The following is a 24,052-nucleotide window of genomic DNA, read 5'->3' as shown; positions in this document are numbered from 1 at the left end:
TAGTTGTTGCTGAAATCGGAATTGGCAAGGAATTCAATAGATGCACTATTGTCTTGTTAATCTTGTTAGTTTTCTACTACTTTAAGATAGATAATTGAATACCATGATATGTCTACTTAGCAAATTCAATTGTAACTAGCTAGCCTACAAGTTTTTAGCAGCTGTATAGTTGACGGAAAAGGAAAAGGCTATTTAATTCATGAGTCCGTTGATGAAGAAACCATTATGCCGGGGCAAGAGCAAAGAAAAGGAAAAGAAGAAATTAACATGGACAGTGTTCTTCTAATAGCCAAGTAAAATAAGAAAAGAATAAGAACACAAAGAATCAAGGAAATGATGAGTCTGGTTAGCTTGTCTAGTGCAAGTGATACTAATAACCACCACGGTTGTAATTAAATTTCATCACTGCCCGCTACGTAAATATATAGTGCATGTCATTGATTCAGACTATCCTCTCTTCTTGTATCACATCACCACTGTAGTTGTTCATGTCTTTCTTGAACCTCTATAACCGTGGTAGTAGCATATTTATCCCACTTTCACCTGTCTGCTCCGATTTCCATACCTGCTAAAAATATAGGTCTATAAGAGCAGAATGCATTTTTCTGGAAAATTGAGATTCTGAATGTACTCAGGTGCCATTCTTGTCGCCTCTTCTTCTATAGGTAAAGTGTCTAGTCCTGTTTCTAGGATGTCGCAAAATCTAATTTATTCATCGAGAATAGAGGAATTTCGTCCTCCAGAGGTTGCTAGTTCCTGCTGGACTCAACTTGATTAACTTTAGCAGTGGCACAAAAATAGCGACAAAGGAGTGCCAATCACAGAAGCAACTTGACCAGGCGAAAAAGTAGTACTTGTTAAGAAAAAAACAGAGAGAAAAGTAGAGAGGCACTGTATCAAAGTGTCGTCGTTGGTGAGCGATTAGGAAAACCAATGCTGAAACTGTTGGTGGTGAGCGAAGGAAAAGCACCAAAGATTGTACTCAAGTCATTACCAAAGAGCTTACGGAGATAACCATCTTGCAACCTAAGGGACTAGATTAAGTACTATATTGGTTTCGAACCAGTATAAGAACATGGCGTGTCATTTACATTTCCTGCAATATATCTTTCTGCATAGTATCTAGTTGTGCTTGAACATCTGCTTTAGTTGACTACCATTTCTGTGCAGTCGACTAAGATTTTAAAAAGGATACAATTCACCCCCCACCCCCCACCCCCGTACTTCACCAAATCTCCCTACAATTTGAAATCAGGCCTCTTTCTTCCATGTATATAATGTACATTAAGAACATAAGCAAGCTGTACAAGATAGTATGAGCTCAATTTATCAAAGAAAATAAAGACAACATAAAATGGCTCAATTACTGCATTGACAGAGGGCAACCATAAAAGAATTTTCAGACAACCAACATGTATCGAACTGCCAGACATAACAAAGTGTAAAATAAGAAATATCAAAAAACCACTAGAATTTATAGAGAAGTGAAATGCGTCTTACCGGCAAAGATTCCATTGAATTTCCATTTCACACAGTTTCTGATCTGATTGACTTTGAGCGTTGCATTTTCATTCGAACCAGCTTGAAGAGAAGGGTTACTCCTTCATGCTGAAGAACTGAAGTAGTTGCGTTCAGTAAATGGAATTTGTATAGTGTTTTGGGATCAATTAATTGAACCCTGTTATGGTTTGCTTTAAATGAAAATAGAGGAAAACATTGGGAACCGAACTGCAAAAGAATCCCAACAGAAAATTGCAGACAAAACATTGTTCCTGTTCTCACTTCTCAGATATTTATGGAATTCCAGAAAATAATTTGTTTCTTAAAAACAATTGTGAAAAGCCTATGAAAGAGAGCATGATTATCTCATTTCTATTTGGAGAAAACATTTGACCCTTAAAACAGAAGAAATCCTTAATCCTATCACAGTCATTAGGTTAATTCTAATCTACTGCTCTAACACAGAAAACAAAACACTTAATGAGTACTGAAAGTTCATTGTTGATGAGATTTACTTACATGAATCAAAGGCATAAACTTTAAGCAAGTTGTTTCCCAATTCTTCATGCGTTTCCTGGATCTGCTCCGCAAAAATCACCAGAGAAAGACAGCATTTATGTAACTCAATTAGCTGCAGCGTCACACTATCTGCAAATCCTTCTGGGATCTCTTGTAAGTATACGCAATCTCTGATGTATACACGCTCAAGGCATTGGAAATAATCATCGGTGGCTGTCCAATAACTAAGAAACAGATGCTCAAGGAGTAAGAACTTCAATTTTGGAAATCCCATCTCTGTTACTTCCCACTCAATGCCAACGAAGGCATGATCCTTCAGTTCTAGCACCTCGAGATTGGGCAACTTGCTAAAAATGTTCATGCAGTTCCATGGAAGACAAGTACCGCTAAGTGTCAACTTCTTGAGATTTGGTGGGAAAGAACCTGGACTTGGATTTATTGAACGCGGCACAGCGTTGGACCTGAACATAACAAGACGGTGCCAAACTGCAACATTTAGTGTTTCTAGCTCTTTTAAATATTTAAGATTATTTTCCCATCCCGTCGTACTATGAAATTCCTCTGCTTTACCAGCAATTTCCAATTTCTTTACTTTCTTAATCCCTTCAAATACTTCCTTTGTGCAACAAGAAGGTGTCAACCCAGAAACAGTTTGTATGCTTTCCAAAACCAAGTTCTTCACCTTATTTCCTGATACCGTCTGAGGAGATTCCAAATACATACACCAGCAATGGAGATGCCTTAACTGAGATAATTTCCAAATTTCATTTGGTAAGGACATGCTCCAATCACTAATGTATGATAGTGGCCGAACAGTGAGAGTTTGTAAATTCAGAAGTTTAGAGATTGGTAATTGTCCAGACCTTTTAAATGTCAATGCCAAATACCTTAAAAAAACTAGGTCTAGTATAGCTATGGGGAAATCGAAAAAACGATTTTCCTCCATGTCCAATACCCTGAGAAGTTTGAAATGAAAGTGTGCTACGTCAAGGTACATATCAGAATGGTAAAGAGACAAGGAACGCAATTTGCTATGATCAAGATTATAGAATCGACTGCTAAAATGAGTGGAGCGCTCTGATTTTCTTAATATCCACCTACAACCTTGAGGGAAAACCAATCCAGGTCCAGCATTATCGGTATTTTCAATATACAAAAGACTCTGGCGGTCGGCTTCTCTCAAGCAGAAATCATGAACAAGATCATGAATCAAACATGTCATGATTTCCCCATCCATACTTCGCTTGCTAACAATAACTAGACTTTTATCAATAAGATAATCTAAATGACTAGCAGCCACTTTTTCCAATCTCTCCATCCCCTTTACTTTTAGGAGTCCCTCTGCAATCCATAATCTAATTAATTTTCCCACAGAAATTTCACTAGCTTTTGGAAAAAGTCCAAAATACAGAAAGCTACCTTTCAAATAAGAAGGAAGATGATTGTAGCTTAAAGCTAGCACTCCTGAGCATTGTCGATAAGCATCAACGTCTGCTAATGAGCTCACACTTTGAGCTACTTTTCTCCACTCATCCAATGTCCTCTTGCTAGAGAGAATCTTGGCAACCACAGCAATCATAAGTGGTAATCCTTTGCAGTTTCTAGCAACCTCCTTTCCAACATTCTCAAATTCAACTGGAAAACAATTTTCTGCAAATGCTTTTTGATAAAACAAATTCCAACTGTCATCTGGGTTAAGTAAATGCATCCTGAAAGGATCCTTAGAAGAGCTAGCATATTGAGCAACCTCAACGTCTCGAGTAGTCAACAATACCCGACTTCTTATACCATAGTCTGGAAGACACAGTCTAATATCATCCCAAGCTTCCTTGCTCCATATGTCATCCACAACAATCAAATACCTTCGACCCTTTAAACCTTTCTTCAAGCGATCTGCTAGTACTTGATCGCTTTTGTTTTCAAGCTCTTCTTCCTTCGCAATATTAGCATCTTTAAGGAGGCCTAAAAGCATCTTTCTAAAACTATAGTCCTCAGACACAGTAACCCATCCGCAAATATCAAAGAAGCTCAAAATTGAGGGATGAGAAGACAGATTTTTGGCAAAAGTTGACTTACCAATGCCGCCCATACCTGTAACAGATATGACTTCCAATGGAGCTGAGCCTCCGGTAAGTTGACTCAGCATGTTTGCTTGTTCAATGTTGTACCCCACCATATCGTTCTCAAGGGTTGGAGCATGCAATCGTGGTGAACTTGAATCACAAAGCGAGGAATTTCCAGCTTGCAAATTTTCATTTTGACTGTGTTTGATGAGTCCTTCCTTGAGGGAATCAACCTTTTCTATAGCTCGTTGTAAGATCTCAAAAAGACTCTCGAGGGCTTCCTGTTGATGGAGTCCGTCATGTTGTTCATCCATTACCACTTGCATCTGTGATTCAACTTCGTCTTCTACTTCATTTGCTATATGTTTGACTTCAGCGTGCAAATTCTCCGTTTGTTCAGCATCAGAATTATCAAGGAGCTCGTGCAGAGAATCAACCTTTTCGTAGAGTAAATTCAAACTTTTCAAACTAGTGTCCCCTAGATTTAAGTTTGAATGCAAAAGCTGAAGCTGTTGTATCGTTCCGATTAGAGAAGTCAGTGCAACATATGCAGCCATCTCTCTCTTTATACTTCTGCAGTAAAGGATCTATAGATTAGCAAATGAAGCAACATGTACTCAATATACACTTGAATTGGCAGGCATGACAAATAGTAAGATTGAACTGTATCACATATCAGTTGTCATTTTCTTTGGATAGGTAACAAGTTGTCAACTTTTTTAAGGCTTAATACATACTTTACCTGTCTAACTTGCACAAAGTTTCTTTTACCCACTTTTTCTTTGGGGGCAACCTATTACATACCTTAGTTAGCCACTTCATAAATCTTGTTCTTGTTCTCTACAAAGTGAACATTAGCACTAAAGCTCAAAACTGAAAAGCTTTTATCTTTAGCTCCAAAGGTGTCCGTAGTGTTGTTCCCATATTCTAATACATAAACTTATTTGTTTCTGCTTCTCCAGACCACTTGATTTAAATATTCTCAGCTTTTCATTAACATTTATTAAATACTTAGCAAATAACAACACAAGAGTATACGAATACAACAGTGCACAAAAATTACTTCTTCTAAATATCTTCCCCTTAAAAAGCACACGAAGTTAGGTTCTTACCTTAAGCCAACTACTTTTCCCCTGTTAGATGGTGCATCTAGCTACGAATCAGAGGCGAACCCAGAATTTAAAAATGGAGGGGCACTACTATCTTTAATTTAGACGGAGGTGAGGAATTCATGTTATTCCCGGTCAATATTGCTGTATTTGTAAATATTAATTCTGCAAAATATAAGTTAACGTAATGAAACAATAATAATAAATTCGAGCCCACTGAATTCACAGTGTTTCCTTAAGGAATTTAATCCCCTCCTAGTACCCAAGGTTATGGATTATTTCCTCCCAGGATAGAACGAATAACACACTGGTGTAGCGGTACTTCAAACCCCAGTGTTTCGGCGAACACAAAGTTCGGTAGCAAATCACACTTACAGTTGCTTTGTTTGAAGTTAAAAACAATGCAGAACGAAGGAGTATATACTCAGAAAAACGTATGGAAGTTCTGAGAGGAAGGAATGCAATGTATAGCCAATTTGTTGAGCGAATTGTATGTTGAGTTTTTGGTTTCTTTCTTCAACATTTGCTGCTCATATATATAGCAGCCAAGAAGGAGTGCAAGACCAAACGTCCACCCTTCATGGTGGAGCAAGCATTACATGTTTGTGGAGCAAGCACTTCATGGTGTGTGGAGCAAGCACTTCATGGTGGGAAGACCATTATCCGGCTGCCAAATTAAAATATCCGTTTACAAATACGGATAATCTTACGTTAATATTTACTATTAACAAATAAATTTGGTCCAAAAAATTAATCAATCAATCGATCATTTGACCAAATCCAAATCCAAATCCGAATCCGAATCCGAATCCGAATCCGAATCCGAATCCGAATCCGAATCCGAAGCCGTAGCCGTAGCCGTAGCCGAAGCCGAGCGAGCGACGACGGCGCGAGGCTTGCTTTCTTCTTAACTCTTTAAGAGCTACAAGAAGAGCAATTATATATATACCCACCAAAAATGTCTTCCACTTCCAATATGGGACAATGTCTCATTGTTAAGAGGGGAAACTTAAAATTTTACTCAAAATTTCATTTTCCCTCCATTTCCCATTCACCCTCATTTTAAGAATATTACATCTTAAAATAAAACCTCAACAATCCCCCACATGAATGGGGAATGGCTATATCACGGAAGTATGCATGAAAAACTGTGTGATTTACAAGCAAGGATTAATTGCATCTGGATAAGTAGGTTTCCCTTTGAACTTTCCGTAGTAAACTTATGTCGGATATACTCGGTCAATCGGTAGATTTGATATCTTTGAACCGTCGATCTTTGGTGTATACCTAGACAACCATAAGTCACACAATCAACCCTTAACCGTCTTTGGTTCTCATTGTTGTGTTCGTTTCAGCCATGAACACCGCCTGGTTTCATAAGTGCGTAGAGAACTGGCCTTACAAAGTTCTCCTTGAAGCGGCTCACACTTCACACTTAAATAGGTGATTCCTAAACGTGTCATCCTGTAGATACACTATTTGATATACCCCGTATCAAATTTAGAAATCATTAAAAAGCCTTAATGCTTTATCCTTGGTACTGAACATTGTCTCATCACGAGAATGGACTAAAATTTTATTTGACAATGTTGAACCGTCATTAATGACTTTGTTTGATCTCTTTGAACCTAGATCTTGGGATCTCCAGTCTTCTAGGTAGAGTTACCGCCACAATGACTTGTTCTCGGCCATAGCCCCATTCCCCTTGATGATTTCTCAACTACCTCTCTAGTTAGGCCTTTTGTAAGTGGATCCGACACATTATCACTTGACTTTACATAGTCAATTGTGATAATTCCTCTAGAGAGTAATTGCCTAACGGTTTTATGTCTTCGTCGTATATGACGAGATTTACCGTTATACATGACGCTCCCAGCCCTTCCAATTGCCGCTTGACTATCACAATGTATGCATATTGGTGCCAACGGTTTGGGCCAAAATGGAATGTCTTCCAAGAAATTCCGGAGCCATTCAGCTTCTTTACCGGCTTTATCTAAGGCTATGAATTCAGCCTCCATTGTAGAGCGGGCAATACATGTTTGTTTGGACGACTTCCAAGATACCGCTCCTCCACCAATAGTGAATACATATCCACTCGTGGACTTAGAATCAGTTGAACCGGTGATCCAATTTGCATCACAGTATCCCTCAATCACCGCAGGGAAATTACTGTAGTGCAATTCAAAGTTCTGGGTATGTTCTAAATATCCCAAAACTCGTTTCATTGCCATCCAATGAGATTGGCCTGGATTGCTCGTATATCGACTCAGTTTACTTATAGCACAAGCTATGTCTGGTCGTGTACAATTCATGATATACATTAAGCATCCCAATACACGAGCATAATCCAATTGTGATATGCTTTGGCCTTTGTTCTTTGCTAATGCAAGATTCACGTCAATTGGAGTCTTTGCAACTTTAAACCCCAAGTGCTTGAATTTTTCAAGTACTGTCTTAATATAATGAGATTGTGACAATGCCAGACCTTGAGGAGTCTTATTGATCTTAATTCCCAGAATTAAATCAGCAACTCCCAAGTCTTTCATATCAAACTTGCTATTGAGCATACGCTTAGTAGCATTTATGTTGGCAATGTCATTACTCATTATCAACATATCATCCACATATAGGCAAATAATGACTATGTGATTTGGAACATTTTTAGTGTACACGCATTTATCACATTCATTTATCTTAAAACCATTTGACAACATTGTTTGGTCAAATTTCGCATGCCATTGTTTGGGTGCTTGTTTTAGTCCGTAAAGAGACTTAACAAGTCTACATACCTTCTTTTCTTTACCTGGAACCACAAACCCTTCAGGTTGTTCCATGTAAATTTCTTCCTCCAACTCTCCATTTAAGAAGGCCGTCTTAACATCCATTTGATGAATTTCAAGACCATACACTGCAGCTAATGCTACTAACATTCGTATGGACGTAATTCTTGTAACTGGAGAGTATGTATCAAAGTAGTCTAGACCTTCTCGTTGTCTATACCCTTTGACTATGAGCCTTGCCTTGAATTTATCAATAGTGCCATCATCTTTGATTTTTCTCTTAAAAATCCATTTAGAACCCAAAGGTTTATTTCCAGGAGGAAGATCAACCAATTCCCATGTATGGTTGTTCAATATGGATTCTATTTCATTATTGACTGCCTCTTTCCAAAACAATGATTCCGAAGAAGTCATAGCTTCTTTAAATGTTTGAGGCTCATTCTCCAATAAGAAAGTCACAAAATCTGGTCCAAATGAAGTAGACGTTCTTTGACGTTTACTACGTCTTGGATTCTCCTGATTATATGTACTTTCTTTTGTTTCTTCCCGAGGTCGTTTAGATCCTTCACCAAACGACTCACATTCCTTTTTATATGGATATATATTTTCAAAAAACTCAGCATTATCTGATTCTATAACCGTATTATTATGAATGTCGGGATTTTCTGATTTATGAACCAGAAATCGATATGCTTTACTATTTGTCGCATATCCTATGAAAACACAATCAACGGTTTTCGGTCCTATCTTTACCCTTTTGGGTTTAGGAACTTGCACTTTTGCCAAACACCCCCACACTTTAAAATAATTCAAGTTGGGCTTCCTTCCTTTCCATTGTTCATAAGGAATGGATTGTGTTTTGCTATGGGGCACTCGATTTAATATTCGATTAGCCGTAAGAATGGCTTCCCCCACAAGTTCTGTGGCAAACCAGAACTTATCAACAACGCATTCATCATCTCCTTTAATGTGCGATTCTTTCTTTCCGCAATCCCATTAGATTGGGGCGTGTAAGGGGCTGTTGTTTGATGAATAATTCCATATTCTAAACATATTTCTTCAAAAGGAGATTCATATTCACCACCCCTATCACTTCTTATCATTTTTACTTTCTTGTTAAGTTGCGTTTCAACTTCATTTTTGTATTGCCTGAATGCGTCTATTGCTTCATCTTTACTATTCAGTAAGTAAACATAGCAATATCGAGTACCATCGTCAATAAAAGTTATGAAATACTTCTTTCCACCGCGAGATGGTATTGACTTCATGTCACAAATATCTGTGTGAATTAAGTCTAAAGGATTTGAATTCCTTTCAACTGACTTATAAGGATGTTTAACATACTTAGATTCCACACATATTTGACATTTTGATTTTTCGCATTCAAACTTGGGCAGTACTTCCAAGTTAATCATTTTCCGCAAGGTTTTATAATTGACATGACCCAAACGTACATGCCATAAATCATTTGACTCAAGTAAGTAAGAAGAAGCTGAAATATTATTATTATTTTCAACAACCATTACATTTAGATTGAAAAGGCCCTCGGTGAGGTAACCTTTTCCCACAAATATTCCATTCTTACTAATTACAACCTTGTTGGATACAAAAACGCACTTAAAACCGTGCTTAACAAGAAGTCCAGTAGAGACTAAATTCTTTCTCATTTCGGGAACATGAAGGACATTGTTCAAAGTCATGACCTTGCCAGAAGTCATTTTTAGAAATACCTTCCTATGTCCTTCAACTTTTGCTGTTGAAGCATTTCCCATATAAACTGTCTCTCCGGGTTCAGCAAGAGCATAGGTAGCAAAAGCCTCTCTAACTGCACAAACATGGCGAGTGGCTCCTGAATCAAACCACCACAGTTTAGGATTTCCCACCAAGTTACATTCAGAGAGCATGGCACACAAGTTATCAACATCATCATGGTTTACTACCATGTTTGCTTGATCCCTTTTCTTGTCTTTCTTCGGAGCACGACACTCCGTAGATTTGTGTCCGATTTTCCCACAGTTGTAACAGTTTCCACTGAACCGCTTCTTGCTTGGGTTGTATTTCGGACCAGAAGCCTTCTTCCTCTTTTTGTTAGCTTCAACAATATTTGCTCCCATTATTGTTGAATTTCCACGGCCTCTCCTTTCAGCAGCTTTATTGTCCTCTTCGATTCTCAACCGAACAATGAGATCTTCAAGGGACATTTCCTTTCGTTTGTGTTTCAAATAATTTTTGAAGTCCTTCCACAACGGAGGCAACTTCTCAATCATTGCTGCTACTTGGAATGCTTCGTTGATTACAAGACCTTCAGCAAGTAGATCATGAATAATCACTTGCAATTCCTGGACTTGAGTAATAACAGACTTGCTATCTATCATTTTGTAGTCCAGAAATTTTGCGGCAACGAATTTCTTCATCCCGGCATCTTCAGTCTTATATTTCTTTTCAAGCGCATTCCACAATTCTTTGGATGTCTCCATGCTACTGTATACATTATACAGATTATCATCCAGTCCGCTAAGAATATAATTCTTGCATAAAAAATCAGAATGCTTCCACGCTTCAATCACGAGAAAGCGTTCATTATCTGGAGTTTTATCCGGCAGATCAGGAACATCTTCCTTGATGAATTTCTGTAGACATAACGTAGTTAAGTAGAAGAACATCTTCTGCTGCCAGCGTTTGAAATCAATCCCGGAAAATTTTCCGGGTTTTTCTGCCGGTGCCAACGCCGGTGTTCGGCTTGTCGTTGCGTTGGCAGTCGCCATCGGAACAGCTTGGTTTTCGTTTTCAGTCATCATCTTTTCTGTAAAAGAATGACACAAACAAACGTTTAATACACGTTTTCAAACTGGAGTAAAAATCACGTAGATTTTAATATCCAACAAAACGCCACAAAGGCTTAACTCTCCAAAACGGGAGTACACAAACCGCAAAGGTTTTAGTTTGCAGAATAATAAGAATAACACAAGTACAGAAATAAATATTAAATTCCTTAAGATTGTTATTCCCGGTCAATATTGCTGTATTTGTAAATATTAATTCTGCAAAATATAAGTTAACGTAATGAAACAATAATAATAAATTCGAGCCCACTGAATTCACAGTGTTTCCTTAAGGAATTTAATCCCCTCCTAGTACCCAAGGTTATGGATTATTTCCTCCCAGGATAGAACGAATAACACACTGGTGTAGCGGTACTTCAAACCCCAGTGTTTCGGCGAACACAAAGTTCGGTAGCAAATCACACTTACAGTAAGGAATGCAATGTATAGCCAATTTGTTGAGCGAATTGTATGTTGAGTTTTTGGTTTCTTTCTTCAACATTTGCTGCTCATATATATAGCAGCCAAGAAGGAGTGCAAGACCAAACGTCCACCCTTCATGGTGGAGCAAGCATTACATGTTTGTGGAGCAAGCACTTCATGGTGTGTGGAGCAAGCACTTCATGGTAATACGGATAATCTTACGTTAATATTTGAATCCGGTCCAAAAAATTAATCAATCAATCAAATCCGAAGCCGAAGCCGAAGCCGAAGCCGTAGCCGAAGCCGAGCCGAGCGACGACGACGGCGCGAGGCTTGCTTTCTTCTTAACTCTTTAAGAGCTACAAGAAGAGCAATTATATATATACCCACCAAAAATGTCTTCCACTTCCAATATGGGACAATGTCTCATTGTTAAGAGGGGAAACTTAAAATTTTACTCAAAATTTCATTTTCCCTCCATTTCCCATTCACCCTCATTTTAAGAATATTACATCTTAAAATAAAACCTCAACAATCCCCCACATGAATGGGGAATGGCTATATCACGGAAAACTTCCGGTGATGACTGACATGACGTGAGTGAGTTGAGGTGAAGTTGGGTTTGAAATTTGGTAAAAGGGATTCTGAGTTTTGTTCTTAGCAGCGAGAAAAGACAAGTGTGATTTGGAGCCTTTTAGGGGAGGGGTTTAATCAAAACTCAAAATGTGTTGCTGCTCAAATTTTAAAATAGACATATTTACAAGCGTTTGAAAAATAGCGTAACAAATTCAAAAGTAATTAAAATTTTTTTATGTAAATATAAATTTGAACAAAAATATTATTTAAAACGCAAAAAATATTCCGTTCGAATTTTTTACATGTGAACTTCCACCATAACATGCTGGAATTTCATAATGGGTTGGAGTTCCAACATAATATACTGGAAGTTCATACACAGGTGCTCCAATCTCCAGTATATTATGCTGGAACTTTTTGTGTTGCAGCAAAATAGTTACTATTTTTTAATGACTTTGCAAATGCTGGCTATTTTTTAATTACCAACCCGAAAACTGGTTAGCCCGTGCTATTTTAACTGTGTTTGGGGGTGGGTAAGTTGAACCTAAAATGAAAGGGCAAAAACAAATAAAGTAAAAAATGAAGAATTAACCTAGAAAGAAAAAAATTGGGCTGCAGTTAGTGTTCAGCTAAAAAGAAAAAACCCTCAAACTTTAGTATTTTACGGTGCCTAACTTAATATAAAGTTGTTTCTCCAGGTATATATATATATATATATATATATATATATATATATTTCCGAGGCGAACGGCCCGATAACCCCTACCATACACGTGGCTCCGCCTCTGGACTCATACGATGCGCTGGCATAAGTGGAAGCATTGGCAGAGATGGACCGGCGACGCTGTAATGTAAGTGACCAACAAACTGCTTTTCTTTTCTTTTTTTCTTTGACCACCGGACTTGGACAAGGCATACAAATTCATGTATACCGACTGGGACGACCAGTTATTTATGTAAAGATTCCCATCTGAGTGCCTAAATCAAATGGCCCAACATCATACTTATGATACATGGAAAGTCATGGTACCAATAACAGACACATAAGCATTACCACTCCACATTCAGTTCAGATTCTGTATTAAATTGAGTTAGCTTATATTACCATTTCAGGCTTCTCAGCCAAACATATACACACACAAAAAGGATTAGATAGATTCAACCAATTCAAACCCAGCACATGCGCAGGCCTAGAAAATGGAATATAAACCGTGGATTTATGCCCAAAATCAGATCTAACACAGTTAACATTTAACAAGTCTCTCATGTTTAAGTTTAACGCATGTCTTTCTAATTACTCAGGACGACCCAACCATCATGTAAATATGCTACTCCTTAATTACCAACTCTATAAGTCACCGACGGATTCAAAAATTGAAGTTTATGGATTTCTAGTGATCTCAAGTTAATATACAATAATAATTAAGTTCACGCTCAAATACTTATAAATATTTAGTGAATTTCTTAATTATATGGTGCGGGTAAAACTAATTAATTTACGTAACCCTTAAACTTAACTACGTGGTAGATCCACCCCTTCATAAGGCAAATCGTCATCCAAACCCGTACACATATACAACAACAACAACAACAACAAACCCAGTGTAATTCCATAAGTGAAGTCTGGGGAAGATAGTCATATGTACGCACACCTTACTCCGACCTTTAAGAAGTCAGAAAGGTTGTTTCCAAGCGCACATACATACTAAAAGAAGATAAATCCATCAAATACAGGATTTCCACAACATGAAGCATATACTCATAAAGATGCTGATCTTCCTATTAAGAAGACTATGTGGACATGAATTCGCTCATCTTTAAACAGAACTAGCGTTGTACTCAAAGAACAAGACAGAAGGCTTAGTGTGTATAATCATTTCAATCATGTAACTAGCTAACATGCCTCGAAAAAAATCAGAAATAGCCAGATTTATAATTGGTAATTGAAAAATAACTACAGTTTCAAAAGTAATCGAAATTTAGCCACTTTTTTTTTATATAAAGATAAAATTCGAACAAAAATACTCTTAAAAATCCGTAAAAATCCCAGCATAATATGCTAGAGTTCGAATTTTTTACATATAAGATTTCAGCATAATGTATTGAAATTTCATAATATGCTGGAGTTCCAACATAATATGTTAGAAGTTTATATATGCAAAAGCTCCATAATCCAGTATATTATGCTAGAACTTTTGTTGTTACAGCAAAACAATGACTATTTTTCAATAATCTTGCAAACACTGACTATTTTTCAATTATCAGTCCGAAAACTGGCTAGCCCGTGCTATTTGTCCAACATGTCATGACAAAATTAAATTTCATGATACCAAACTCCATGTAGCAATGCAAAATTTTGAAACATAAACAGAATGATATCTAAAGTTAAGAGAAATAGCACCTTAAACCGGAGACAAGCTCTAGCTTTTGGTCTTTACTCTTTAATTCCCACAACCAACGTGAAGGAAGGTGGCGGAGTCTTAGTATTGAACTGTATATTGGTAGATATTTGACTGTGGTAAAATGTGTTTGCGTGTCTTGTTTAGATGTGTAATGTGGGTGGTATTGTGTATTTATAAGAGAGTGAGGAGTAAAACGATGAGGTCGGATTTTTGGATATATATATATATATATATATATATATATATATATATATATATATATATATATATATATATATATATATATATATGTATAATGGACCTCACCAAATAGGTTGTTATGATCGAATGTTAGTGAGAGCATTCTCCTCGTTGAGGTGAACTAAAGAAATAACTATTGTTCCTTAGTTGTAGACTTGTACCTGATCTCAACTTATTTCTTTATACCGAGTCAATTAGTTGGAACCAACTAGGCAGTTAAAGTCAACTTAACTCTCAACAGTTATATATAATAGTTTGCTAGTACGTGCCAACTTGCAGCATTAAACAATTGATAACACTTAAATAATAATTCGTGATTTTAATTCATGTTTTGTTAAGTTCTGGTTTAGTTAACAAGAGGAGTCTGAACAGGTAATATAGCATTAATCAAGAGGCAACACTTCATGTGAGAAGTCCAGATTTTAACATAAAATTTCCCAAGTCTAGTTTAGGTATAGTCAACTGGCCAGCTAAGTCTTAACAACTACCTAGTTAATTGTAGCATAATTAAAGGGATAGCAATGTAATGTCAATTCATTTTTAATTGGGTGAGAATCATTTTGATCCCTCGGTCATCAACTTAAGTGTAAAAATCAAACATTAAACAATAGACATTATTTTGCTCCTCCAAAATCAATTGTGTTTTTAAAATATCTATTTTACGCTCAAGCTTATCAGTCTTTGTCTGTTCTCTAAATTATAATTTTAGAAAATATTTCGTTAACAATAATAAAATTCAAATATATATATATATATATATATATATATATATATATATATATATATATATATATAACTCATATAAAATAGAGAATAAAGAGAAAGTGAAATTTAAATATGTACTTAATGCGTAATATTAAACTAATAATCGTAAAAAGCAACGATAAATTTTGTTACGAATTCATAACAGTACAATTCTAGTTAAATTTAATGAACTTTAATTATATAATTTGTAATAAGATATATAAATTAGTAAAACACGTAGATAAAGATAAAATTATATCTTATATAATATAAGAAAATTATATGCATAGAGGAGGAATTGAAAATGTCAAGCGCAAAATAGATATGCACCCTTTTAATTGCACGTGGTTAGGGGATCAAAATGATTTTTCACCCTTTTTTCTTTTTAATTGCACGTGGTTAGGGGATCAAAATGATTTTTCTAGCTAACAGTCATTCTTTTTACAGGAAAAAGGAAAACATAAACCTCCTAGTGAAACTTCATTTAACGTAGCAGTTGTGCTTTACACATTTACCAAATTCGAGTACTAACAAAAGCTAATGTTTTGCTCCAATGAATCTAAAAGGTTTTTTTTTTTTTTTATACAATATTTGAAATTTATTTATCAAAATTATTCTAATTTTGTAAATTATCCGTCCTAAACCGGGATTGCTTACAATTTATATACAATCCATTATTAGTGCCTTAATTTAAGGGATTTAGTTACATTTTTTTTCCTTTTTCTCTTCTCTCCTCTTTAGTTAAGAACTCTTTACCAAAACGACTCTAATATTAAAGTGTTAACATAGAAAAAAGTTGGAAAATCTCAGTTAATTATTAGCAAATCATACTGTATCCCTTTAATCATGGAAAATTGAAAGATCCAAGTAGATTTTCAGCTAATCAAATCGCAATGTTCCTTCAGTCTATATTTCCGTCCACATTCATTGTTTCAAGAAATTATATAAAGCCATCCACATGTAAACTGTCTCAATCACATTACTCAATGCCCATATAATTGTGTCGTAATTAACAAGAACATAGTTGTGTGTCAATGCCGAAATATTCAAATTTGATACAAATTTGATACATCTACGACAACATATAAACTAAAAATAAATTTTATACAACTAATTATATAGTATACAACTAATTATATAGTATACATTATTTCTACCCAATTAAATACAACTACAATACAACTTAAATATAATTTTTATACAAATTTTATACAATATGTCTTTTGTATATTTTGTATCTGATTTATACATAGTAAAAATAAATTTCATACAACTAATTATATATTATATAACTTATCTACAATTTTCATACATTATTTCTACCAAGTTAAATACAACTATAATATCATACAAGTTAAATACAATTTTATACAAATTTTATATAATATGTCTTTTGTATATTTTGTATGTGATTTGTATATATTTTGTATGTGGTGTGTGCTTCTTCCTCTCTAAAATTTCAATCAAAACTTACTCTCTTAATACAATTTTGATTCATATCAACAACTTTATGTAAAAAGATAGTATTGATAACTTAAATACAAATTTTATATAACGATTCATACATTATACAACTATTTTTCAACTTTCGTACAACACTCAAATAAACAAATATATGTAACTACAACAGAATACAATTTACAGACAATTATAATACAATTTTACAACAATTTCGTAAGTATATTGTATGTCATGTGTTCTTCTTCTTCTTTTTCGAGTTTCAATCTGAAATTCAGCCAAAATTAAGTCTAATCTTCACCAAAACACCCTCAAAATTTAGATATAAACTCCAAACAATATTCTCAGTTATTTGCAACAACACCCAATCCAAACAAATAATAGTTTTTGAAAACCCAAATTCGATTTCAAAGCTTCAAAACTTTTTAATGGCTGTCAATGGTGAAGAGTCAAACACCTTCAAAATTTATTGATTGACAATTTCAGTTTGAACACCAATTATACAACATGAAAGGAAATTGCTAAATTAAAACGATTGAAATCCATTGATGAATTCCATTAAAACTCTATACAACAAGAAAGTATAAAAAAACAGAAAAATCAAATGAAGAAATGTTGGGGGAAAAAAACAGAGAAGGAGAGTATAGAGACGAAGAGGGAGAGAGAGAGAGAGAGGCGGAAAGAGAGAGAGGTGGAGAGAGAGAGTAATAACTCATATTCCTTATTCGATTCCTAATATAAAGGGATACTCATTTAAAACTTATTTGTATATAATTGGTAAATTGTATATGACCATGTAATTAAATTGAAACTTGAGTAGGAAGGGTAATAAGGTTTCAAATAGTGTATAAGAAGGTAAAAATCCCATCTAAAAAGGAAGAAGTTGTGCCGGACCTTTGAATTTCAATGTTTCCGTATGTTGTTTTAAGCCCACTAACACCAGCCTTCACAAAGAAATCAGATGTCGCATTTGCTTCCCTAAAATAATGAACAAAGATAAATTACAGCAACAACAACAACAACAATAACCCAGTAAAATTCCACTAATGGGGTCTGGGGAGGGTAGTGTGTACGCAGACCTTACCCACTACCCTGAAGAGATAAAAGATAAGGTACTCGAAGTACTTTTAGAGTTTAAGTTATACACATCGAATGTTGCTCATAGAAGATAACAAGGTCACTTTTACTTGTTGTACATGGCAGGTAACCTGCTTTATTTTTAATATTATTACTTTCATTTTTTATGGAGAGCTACATTTGACGTATATACGCCGCCATTATAAAATAATTTTTAGAATACTATCATGTCACTCGAAAGATATCGATTGGTAAAATTACAGCATAAGTCTAAAATAAATAAATTATTATGGACTTAAATTAAACCTATTATGAGCAATATAATATGATATTTCCTTCCACTAGAATTATAAATCACATTACACTCTAATGTATTTGTATGTGTCAAAATCTGTCTTTAGAATATTTAAGTCAACATAATACTAAGGAAGAGTTCTCAAGTCATCGTTAGTCGAGATGGCCCAAGAAGCAGCAAAGTCCATGGTCGAAGAGTCGGCGAGAGCCATAGTCGAGATATCAACAAGGGTCGAGGTCGAGTATCATTGATAGAGCTATAACGGCTAATTTTCAAGATAGAATGTTAAAGAAAATATTTTAGTGGATATTCTCTGCACTTGTACTATTAGGGTTTTTTAATAACATGTTCCATATAAATAGAAAAAAGAGACAATGATAGGGGCATGTGATATTCATTTGTAAAGAGCACACTTTGACAAAAAGATTCGGCTCTCTCTCTCTCTTTTGCTAAGATACAAATACCACCTTTTCACTAAGATTCTTGTCCATACTTTTTCATCAGATCTGAGAATAACTCGAATATTCAAGGATTTGTCTGTCACTCATCATTGTCAGGAGAAACATCCACCTATTCCATCCTTTATTGGGTGAATCATTCCTCCTATTTACTTAAATGTCATTTATTGCTATTCATTGTTATTGAATGCTACATTATTGCTCTTACTTTCTAGAACGGTTATTACATATTGTTGCCATTGTCCGACTTGACCTATCTAATATTTATTGAATCTTTGAAAACTTCATCTAGGGTTATTATTGCTAACTAAGATTAACCCCTAATTACATAAATTTAATTATTTTAACCAAGATCCATATTTTTTGGTCAAATAATTTGGCGCCGTCTGTGAGGATTTCTTAGTTAAACTTTTAGTTTCCTCTATATCTACAACTAGCACAGGTCACTAACATAAAAAAAAAACCAAGACCTTATTTCTTTGTGTACATAAAATCCAACATGACAGGTAACCGAGAAGAAAGGGCGAGAGTAACAAGTGACCTCCCACCCAACCTCATGAATGTCATCAACGAAAGTTGTGAAATGGCAGATGAGGGCACGACGCCCAGTGCATCCCCTAGATGAGATGGGTCACCTCCCCCACACTACAGCATAACAAAATTCTGTGGTAAAGGAGCCTCCATATTTGTGGAGGAAGGGATGCCCCCAGATGTGAAAAAACTCCTCGAAGCGTGGCTAACTGACACGCTAACAAACATCCTCAACAAGTGTGATGACCTAAAAGGACATATTTAAATTTAATATTTATTTATGTGTTTTGACACTTCGAATAGCAGCATTTATTTTTCCTCTACTTGCGCGCACAGTCAGTATATTTTTTCGAAAAGCTTTTATGTTAAAAATTGATAAAAATGTGAAATAGTGCTTTAAAACTCACTTAAGTTGACTTCGGTCAATATTTTGAACACACGGATACGGATCAATGTTTTGAAAGTCTCGGTGAGTCCATATCATGATTTGGGACTTGAGCGTATGCCCGGAATAAAATTCGGAAGTCCTTAGCTTGAATTATCGCCATTTGACGAAAACTAGAAGCTTAAAGGCTTAAATATTTCAAAGTTTGACCAAAAATTGACTTTTATTGATATTGGGGTCGGAATCCAGTTCTGAAAATATTTATAAGTTCGTTATGTCATTTATGATTTATGTGCAAAATTTGAAGTCAATCGGACTTGATTTGATAGGTTTCGGCATCGAATGTAGAAGTTGGAATTTCTTAGTTTCATTAGGCTTGAATGGGGGTATGATTCATGTTTTTAGCATTGTTTGATGTGATTTGAGGCTTCGACTAAGTTTGTAAGACGTTTTAGGACTTGTTGGTATAATTGATTGAGATCCCGGGGGCCTCGGGTGAGTTTCGGATGGTTAACGGATCGAAATTTGGACTTAAACAGCTGTTGGAAATTTTGGCCTTCTAGTGTAATCGCACAAGTGAGCCTGGCATCACAGAAGAGTGAGGTCCGCAGAAGCGGACGATGCCTCGCAGAAGCGCGACCGCAGAAGTGGCACATGCATCGCAGAAGCGAAAAAGGGGAATGGGCAGCCTCGTCGCAGAAGCGGACGCTTCATCGCAGAAGCGAGTTCGCAGAAGCGGACTCCTTGCTCGCAGAAGCGAAGGCAGTCACAGAAGCGGAAGCTTTACCGCAAAAACGGAACCGCAAATGTGGTTAAGTGTACGCAGATGCGAAAGCACTGGACAGATTACATAAACAGAGGGGTCCGACAATTTTTGTCTTTTTGGACATTTCCAATACGGGTTGAGGTGATTGTTGAGCGATAATTCACTAAAAAACTTGAGGTAAGTCACTTGTGCTCATTGTTAGTCAATAATATTGAATTTTCATCGATTATTCCGACTAGATTACATGTTTTTGAGGTGAAATTTGAAGATTTGGGCCTAGGGATTTGAAAATAAGATTTGGGAATTTGAAGGTCGAGTTGATGTCGGAATTTGGTAAATTTTGTATGGTTGAACTCGTCGTTGAATGGGCATTTATATTTTATAACTTTTGTCAGATTCCGAGACGTGGACCCCACTATCAATTTTTGAATTGAATTTCGGATTTTCATTGGAAAATTTAGTATTTTCATATAGAATTGTTTTCTATAATTCGTGTTGAGTATATTAAATTGTTTGTGACTAGATTAGAGACATTCAGACACCAATTCGCGAGATAAAGTTTTATTGGAATCTTGAGTTGGTTGCAAAGCGAGGTAAGTATCGTGGTTAACCTTGACTTGAGGGAGTAGGACTTGTTTGTCTATTTTCTACGTGATTTAATATGCAGGTACAACGTATATATGAGGTGACGAGTACCTATGCGTTGTGGTTGACTCAAAGCATGCGAGTTGAATTTGTTCATTGTGAATAATTACCTATTTAATTAAGATAATCCTGCTTAAGTTTATTATTATTTATTTGATCATTTTTCATGAAATTATTCCTAATTTAATTATTATTGTATATTTTGGAAGGTGAGGTTGGTGTTCTGGTATTGAATTGATTGATAAGTATAAACCCTCGCATTTAAAATACTCTTCCGAATTTATATATCATTTTCATGGTAAGGAAGAGTGTAAAAGTACGAAGGGTGATGCCGTGCCATTTTCACATTATTATTTATTGATTTATGAAGGCAGGAAGAGAATCAAAGTACAAATGGTGATGCCGTGCCATTTAAATTATTTATTCATCATACCGTGGCAAGGAAGAGAGTTAAAGCACGAAGGGTGATGCCGTGCCATTCATATTATTTATTTATCATTTCATGGGAAGAATGAGAGTAAAAGCACGAAGGGTGGTGCCGTTCTGTTTTTCATATCATCATCTACTTATTTTATTGTTGATGAATTAATTGGATGCTACATGATACTCCTCCTACTGAGATTTTTATATCATTTACCTTCGCATGTTCCCTCCCAAATTTGTAAATTGTTAATTATTGTGTTCACTGTTACTTTGCGTTTGCATATACTTGTACAGGTTGTTTATGTATGTGTCTTGTCATAACTTCGTCACCACTTCGTCGAGGTTAGGCTCGACACTTACAGAGTACATGAGGTCAGTTATACTCATACTACACTCTTATGATGACCCGGCCGGTTGTCTTGAGAGTTATAGCCTCGATCCCCTATTAACTATTTTCTCCCATATCTATTTCTGCTATTGTGACTTGCCGGGAGGTTTCGTTTTGTTTTTTGGAGTGTTTTGGGATACTTAGTCCCTAAACAGAAGCTTAAGCCTTAGGATTTGGACTGCAGTCGGAACTGTGTGAAGACAACTCCGAAATGGAGTTCTGTCGGTTTTGTTAGCTCTTTTAGGTGGTTTTGGACATAGGGACGTGTCCGGATTGTGTTTTGGAGGTCTGTAGCTCATTTAGGCTTGAAATGGCGAAAGTCGAAGTTTTGGAGATTTTGACCGGTAGTGAAATTTTTGATATCGGGGTCGGATCCCAATTTAAATGGAAGATACTCCCTCCGTCTCATATTAATTAGGGCTGCTTATCGGACGGATTGGGTGGTTAATTACTATTAACGGTTTGGCTTAACGGTTATCGGCTTTTAAATGTATTAATCCGCTAGCCACCCAATAAGATATCGGGCAGATTGGTATCAGTTTAGCTCTTATCGGGCGGTTATTGGGCGATTTATCGGCCTAATTCAATCTATATTACGTGTATTAATTTTTTGCTGACCGCCTAGCATACAAATTCAGAATAGAAAATTATACATTGAGTCCAGACATACATGTCTGTTAACGCCTACATAAGAATGATGTAGTGTGTCATGTGTTGTAGAGTGAAAAAAGATATGGCACAACACTGCTGTTCTTCTATTAAACATAGACAACATGCATTAGTTTTAAAAAACAAAAGCAGAGGTGAACCATAGACATCAACTTAAACAATCTTGTTGTAGGGTGAGAGAATAAGCTAAGCTAAGCTAAGCCAATCCTGGGATCTTCTGATACATAGTACGTAAGGGTTCTGATTATTTAGGAATTAGGCGTTAGAACTTAGAGATGGAGTACTGGAAGAAGTGGAAGGGTTTTTGATATATATATATATATATATATATATATATATATATATATATTTTTAAACGGGTTAACGGATTATCCGTTAAGAAAATTGAATAATCCGCTCCCAAACCGATAAATCGTTAATAAAAAAAATTCAATCCGTTTTCCGTCCGTTAAACCGTTAACCCGATACCAATAAGCCATTAAGCTTCGATTTTGGTTCGGTTTTCGGTTTCGGTTTGGTTTGAACACCCCTACCTGTGTGCAAAATTTGGGGTCAATCAGACGTGATTTGGTTGGTTTCGGCATCAGTTGTCGAATTTGAAAGTTTCAAGTTCTTTAAGTTTGAATCGAAGGATGATAAGTGATTCTAGCATTGTTTGATGTGGTTTGAGGGCTCGACTAACTCCGTATGGTATTTTAGGACTGGTTGGTATGTTTGGTTGAGGTCCCGAGGGCCTCGGGTGTGTTTCGAATGCTTAATGGATTGAGTTTGGGACTTATGCAATTTCTGAAGCTGATGCACCTAGTGTAATCACACCTGCGCACTTTGGGCCGCAGAAGCGGCCATGGAGCCGCAGAAGTGGTTTTGGCCCTGTCAAGATGGGACCGCAGGTGCGGCGATAGATCCACAGAAGCGGAAGAGGAGCGCAGGTGCGGGCCCGCAAATGCGGCCCTTGTTCGCAGATGCGGACCCAGTTCCCCTTAAGTGATTTTCGCACCTGCGATGGTATTTCCGCAGGTACGGTGCCGCAAATGCGGTTGAAGGCTCGAAGAAGCGAGATCTCTTGCAGAAAAAGGGCTAAGTGCGAGGGTTTGATTTCATTCTTCATTTTTGGACTTGAGAGCTCGGGATTTGGCAATATTTCGGTGGATTTTCAGAGGAAGCTTTTGGGTAATGATTCCTAACTCGTTTTTGGTTGTATTCCATTAATATATAGTTGTCTTCTCCATTTAATTTCGGATTTGGGGTTGAAAATTTGGAGAAAAGTTGAGAAAAATTCATAGCCCAAATTTTGGGATTTTGATCGAGATTTTGGTATCGGATTTGAGTAATTTTGGTATGAGTGAACTCATGAGTGAATAGGTATTCATATTTTGTGACTTTTACCCGATTCCGAGACGTGGTCCCGGGGAGACGTTTTGGGGCGATTTTCTAATTTCTTGCTTTAGCTTTAATTTCATTAATTAGATTGATTTCTTAAAGTTGTATTTATGGTATGTAATTGATTTTGGCTAGATTTGGGCCATTCGGAGCCGGATATTCGTGGAAAAGGCATTGTTACCGATTGATTGAGCTTGGTTCGAGGTAAGTGGCTTGCCTAACCTTGTGTGGGGGAAATTCCCTTAGGATTTGGTGTTGTTATGATATATGAGCATCGTGTACGCGAGGTGACGAGTGCGTACACGGGCTATTTGTGAAAAAACCTGATTTTTACCGAGAAATAGCATGTTTTCATCTTATCTGAGTATATTAGCATGTGTAGTTATCTTGTTAGCCTAG

General features: G+C 36.2%; 1 protein-coding gene across 3 annotated transcripts; it reads right to left on the bottom strand.

The window, feature by feature from the left end:
* Positions 1-213: 213 nt before the first annotated feature.
* LOC107764013 (putative late blight resistance protein homolog R1A-3) lies at positions 214-14,383 on the bottom strand. Of its 3 annotated transcripts, none has more exons than XM_075246807.1 (4): positions 14,194-14,383; positions 2,020-4,655; positions 1,501-1,616; positions 214-568 (listed from the first exon to the last, which is right to left on the bottom strand). In XM_075246807.1, exons 2-3 carry the CDS (start codon positions 4,637-4,639, stop codon positions 1,528-1,530), a joined length of 2,709 nt encoding a protein of 902 aa, XP_075102908.1. In that variant the 5' UTR covers positions 4,640-4,655; positions 14,194-14,383; the 3' UTR covers positions 214-568; positions 1,501-1,527. The 3 variants fall into 3 exon arrangements, with proteins under 3 accessions (XP_075102908.1, XP_075102907.1, XP_075102909.1); XM_075246806.1 differs by having other exon boundaries at positions 214-565; XM_075246808.1 differs by lacking the exon at positions 14,194-14,383 and adding an exon at positions 11,784-12,479 and having other exon boundaries at positions 2,020-4,669.
* Positions 14,384-24,052: the final 9,669 nt, after the last annotated feature.

The sequence above is a fragment of the Nicotiana tabacum genome, chromosome 23 (assembly GCF_000715075.1).
Source record: "Nicotiana tabacum cultivar K326 chromosome 23, ASM71507v2, whole genome shotgun sequence".
Classification (NCBI taxonomy): domain Eukaryota; kingdom Viridiplantae; phylum Streptophyta; class Magnoliopsida; order Solanales; family Solanaceae; genus Nicotiana; species Nicotiana tabacum.
Note: the sequence above shows the minus strand (reverse complement) of the source record. Positions and strands in the feature narration are given on the sequence as shown.

Coding starts and splice junctions, on each gene's coding strand:
- LOC107764013 (XM_075246807.1), bottom strand. CDS start 4,639: ATGGCTGCATATGTTGCACTGACTTCTCTAATCGGAACGATACAACAG. Junction 1,617..2,019: donor AGTTTATGCCTTTGATTCAT/GTAAGTAAATCT, acceptor CAACTACTTCAG/TTCTTCAGCATGAAGGAGTA.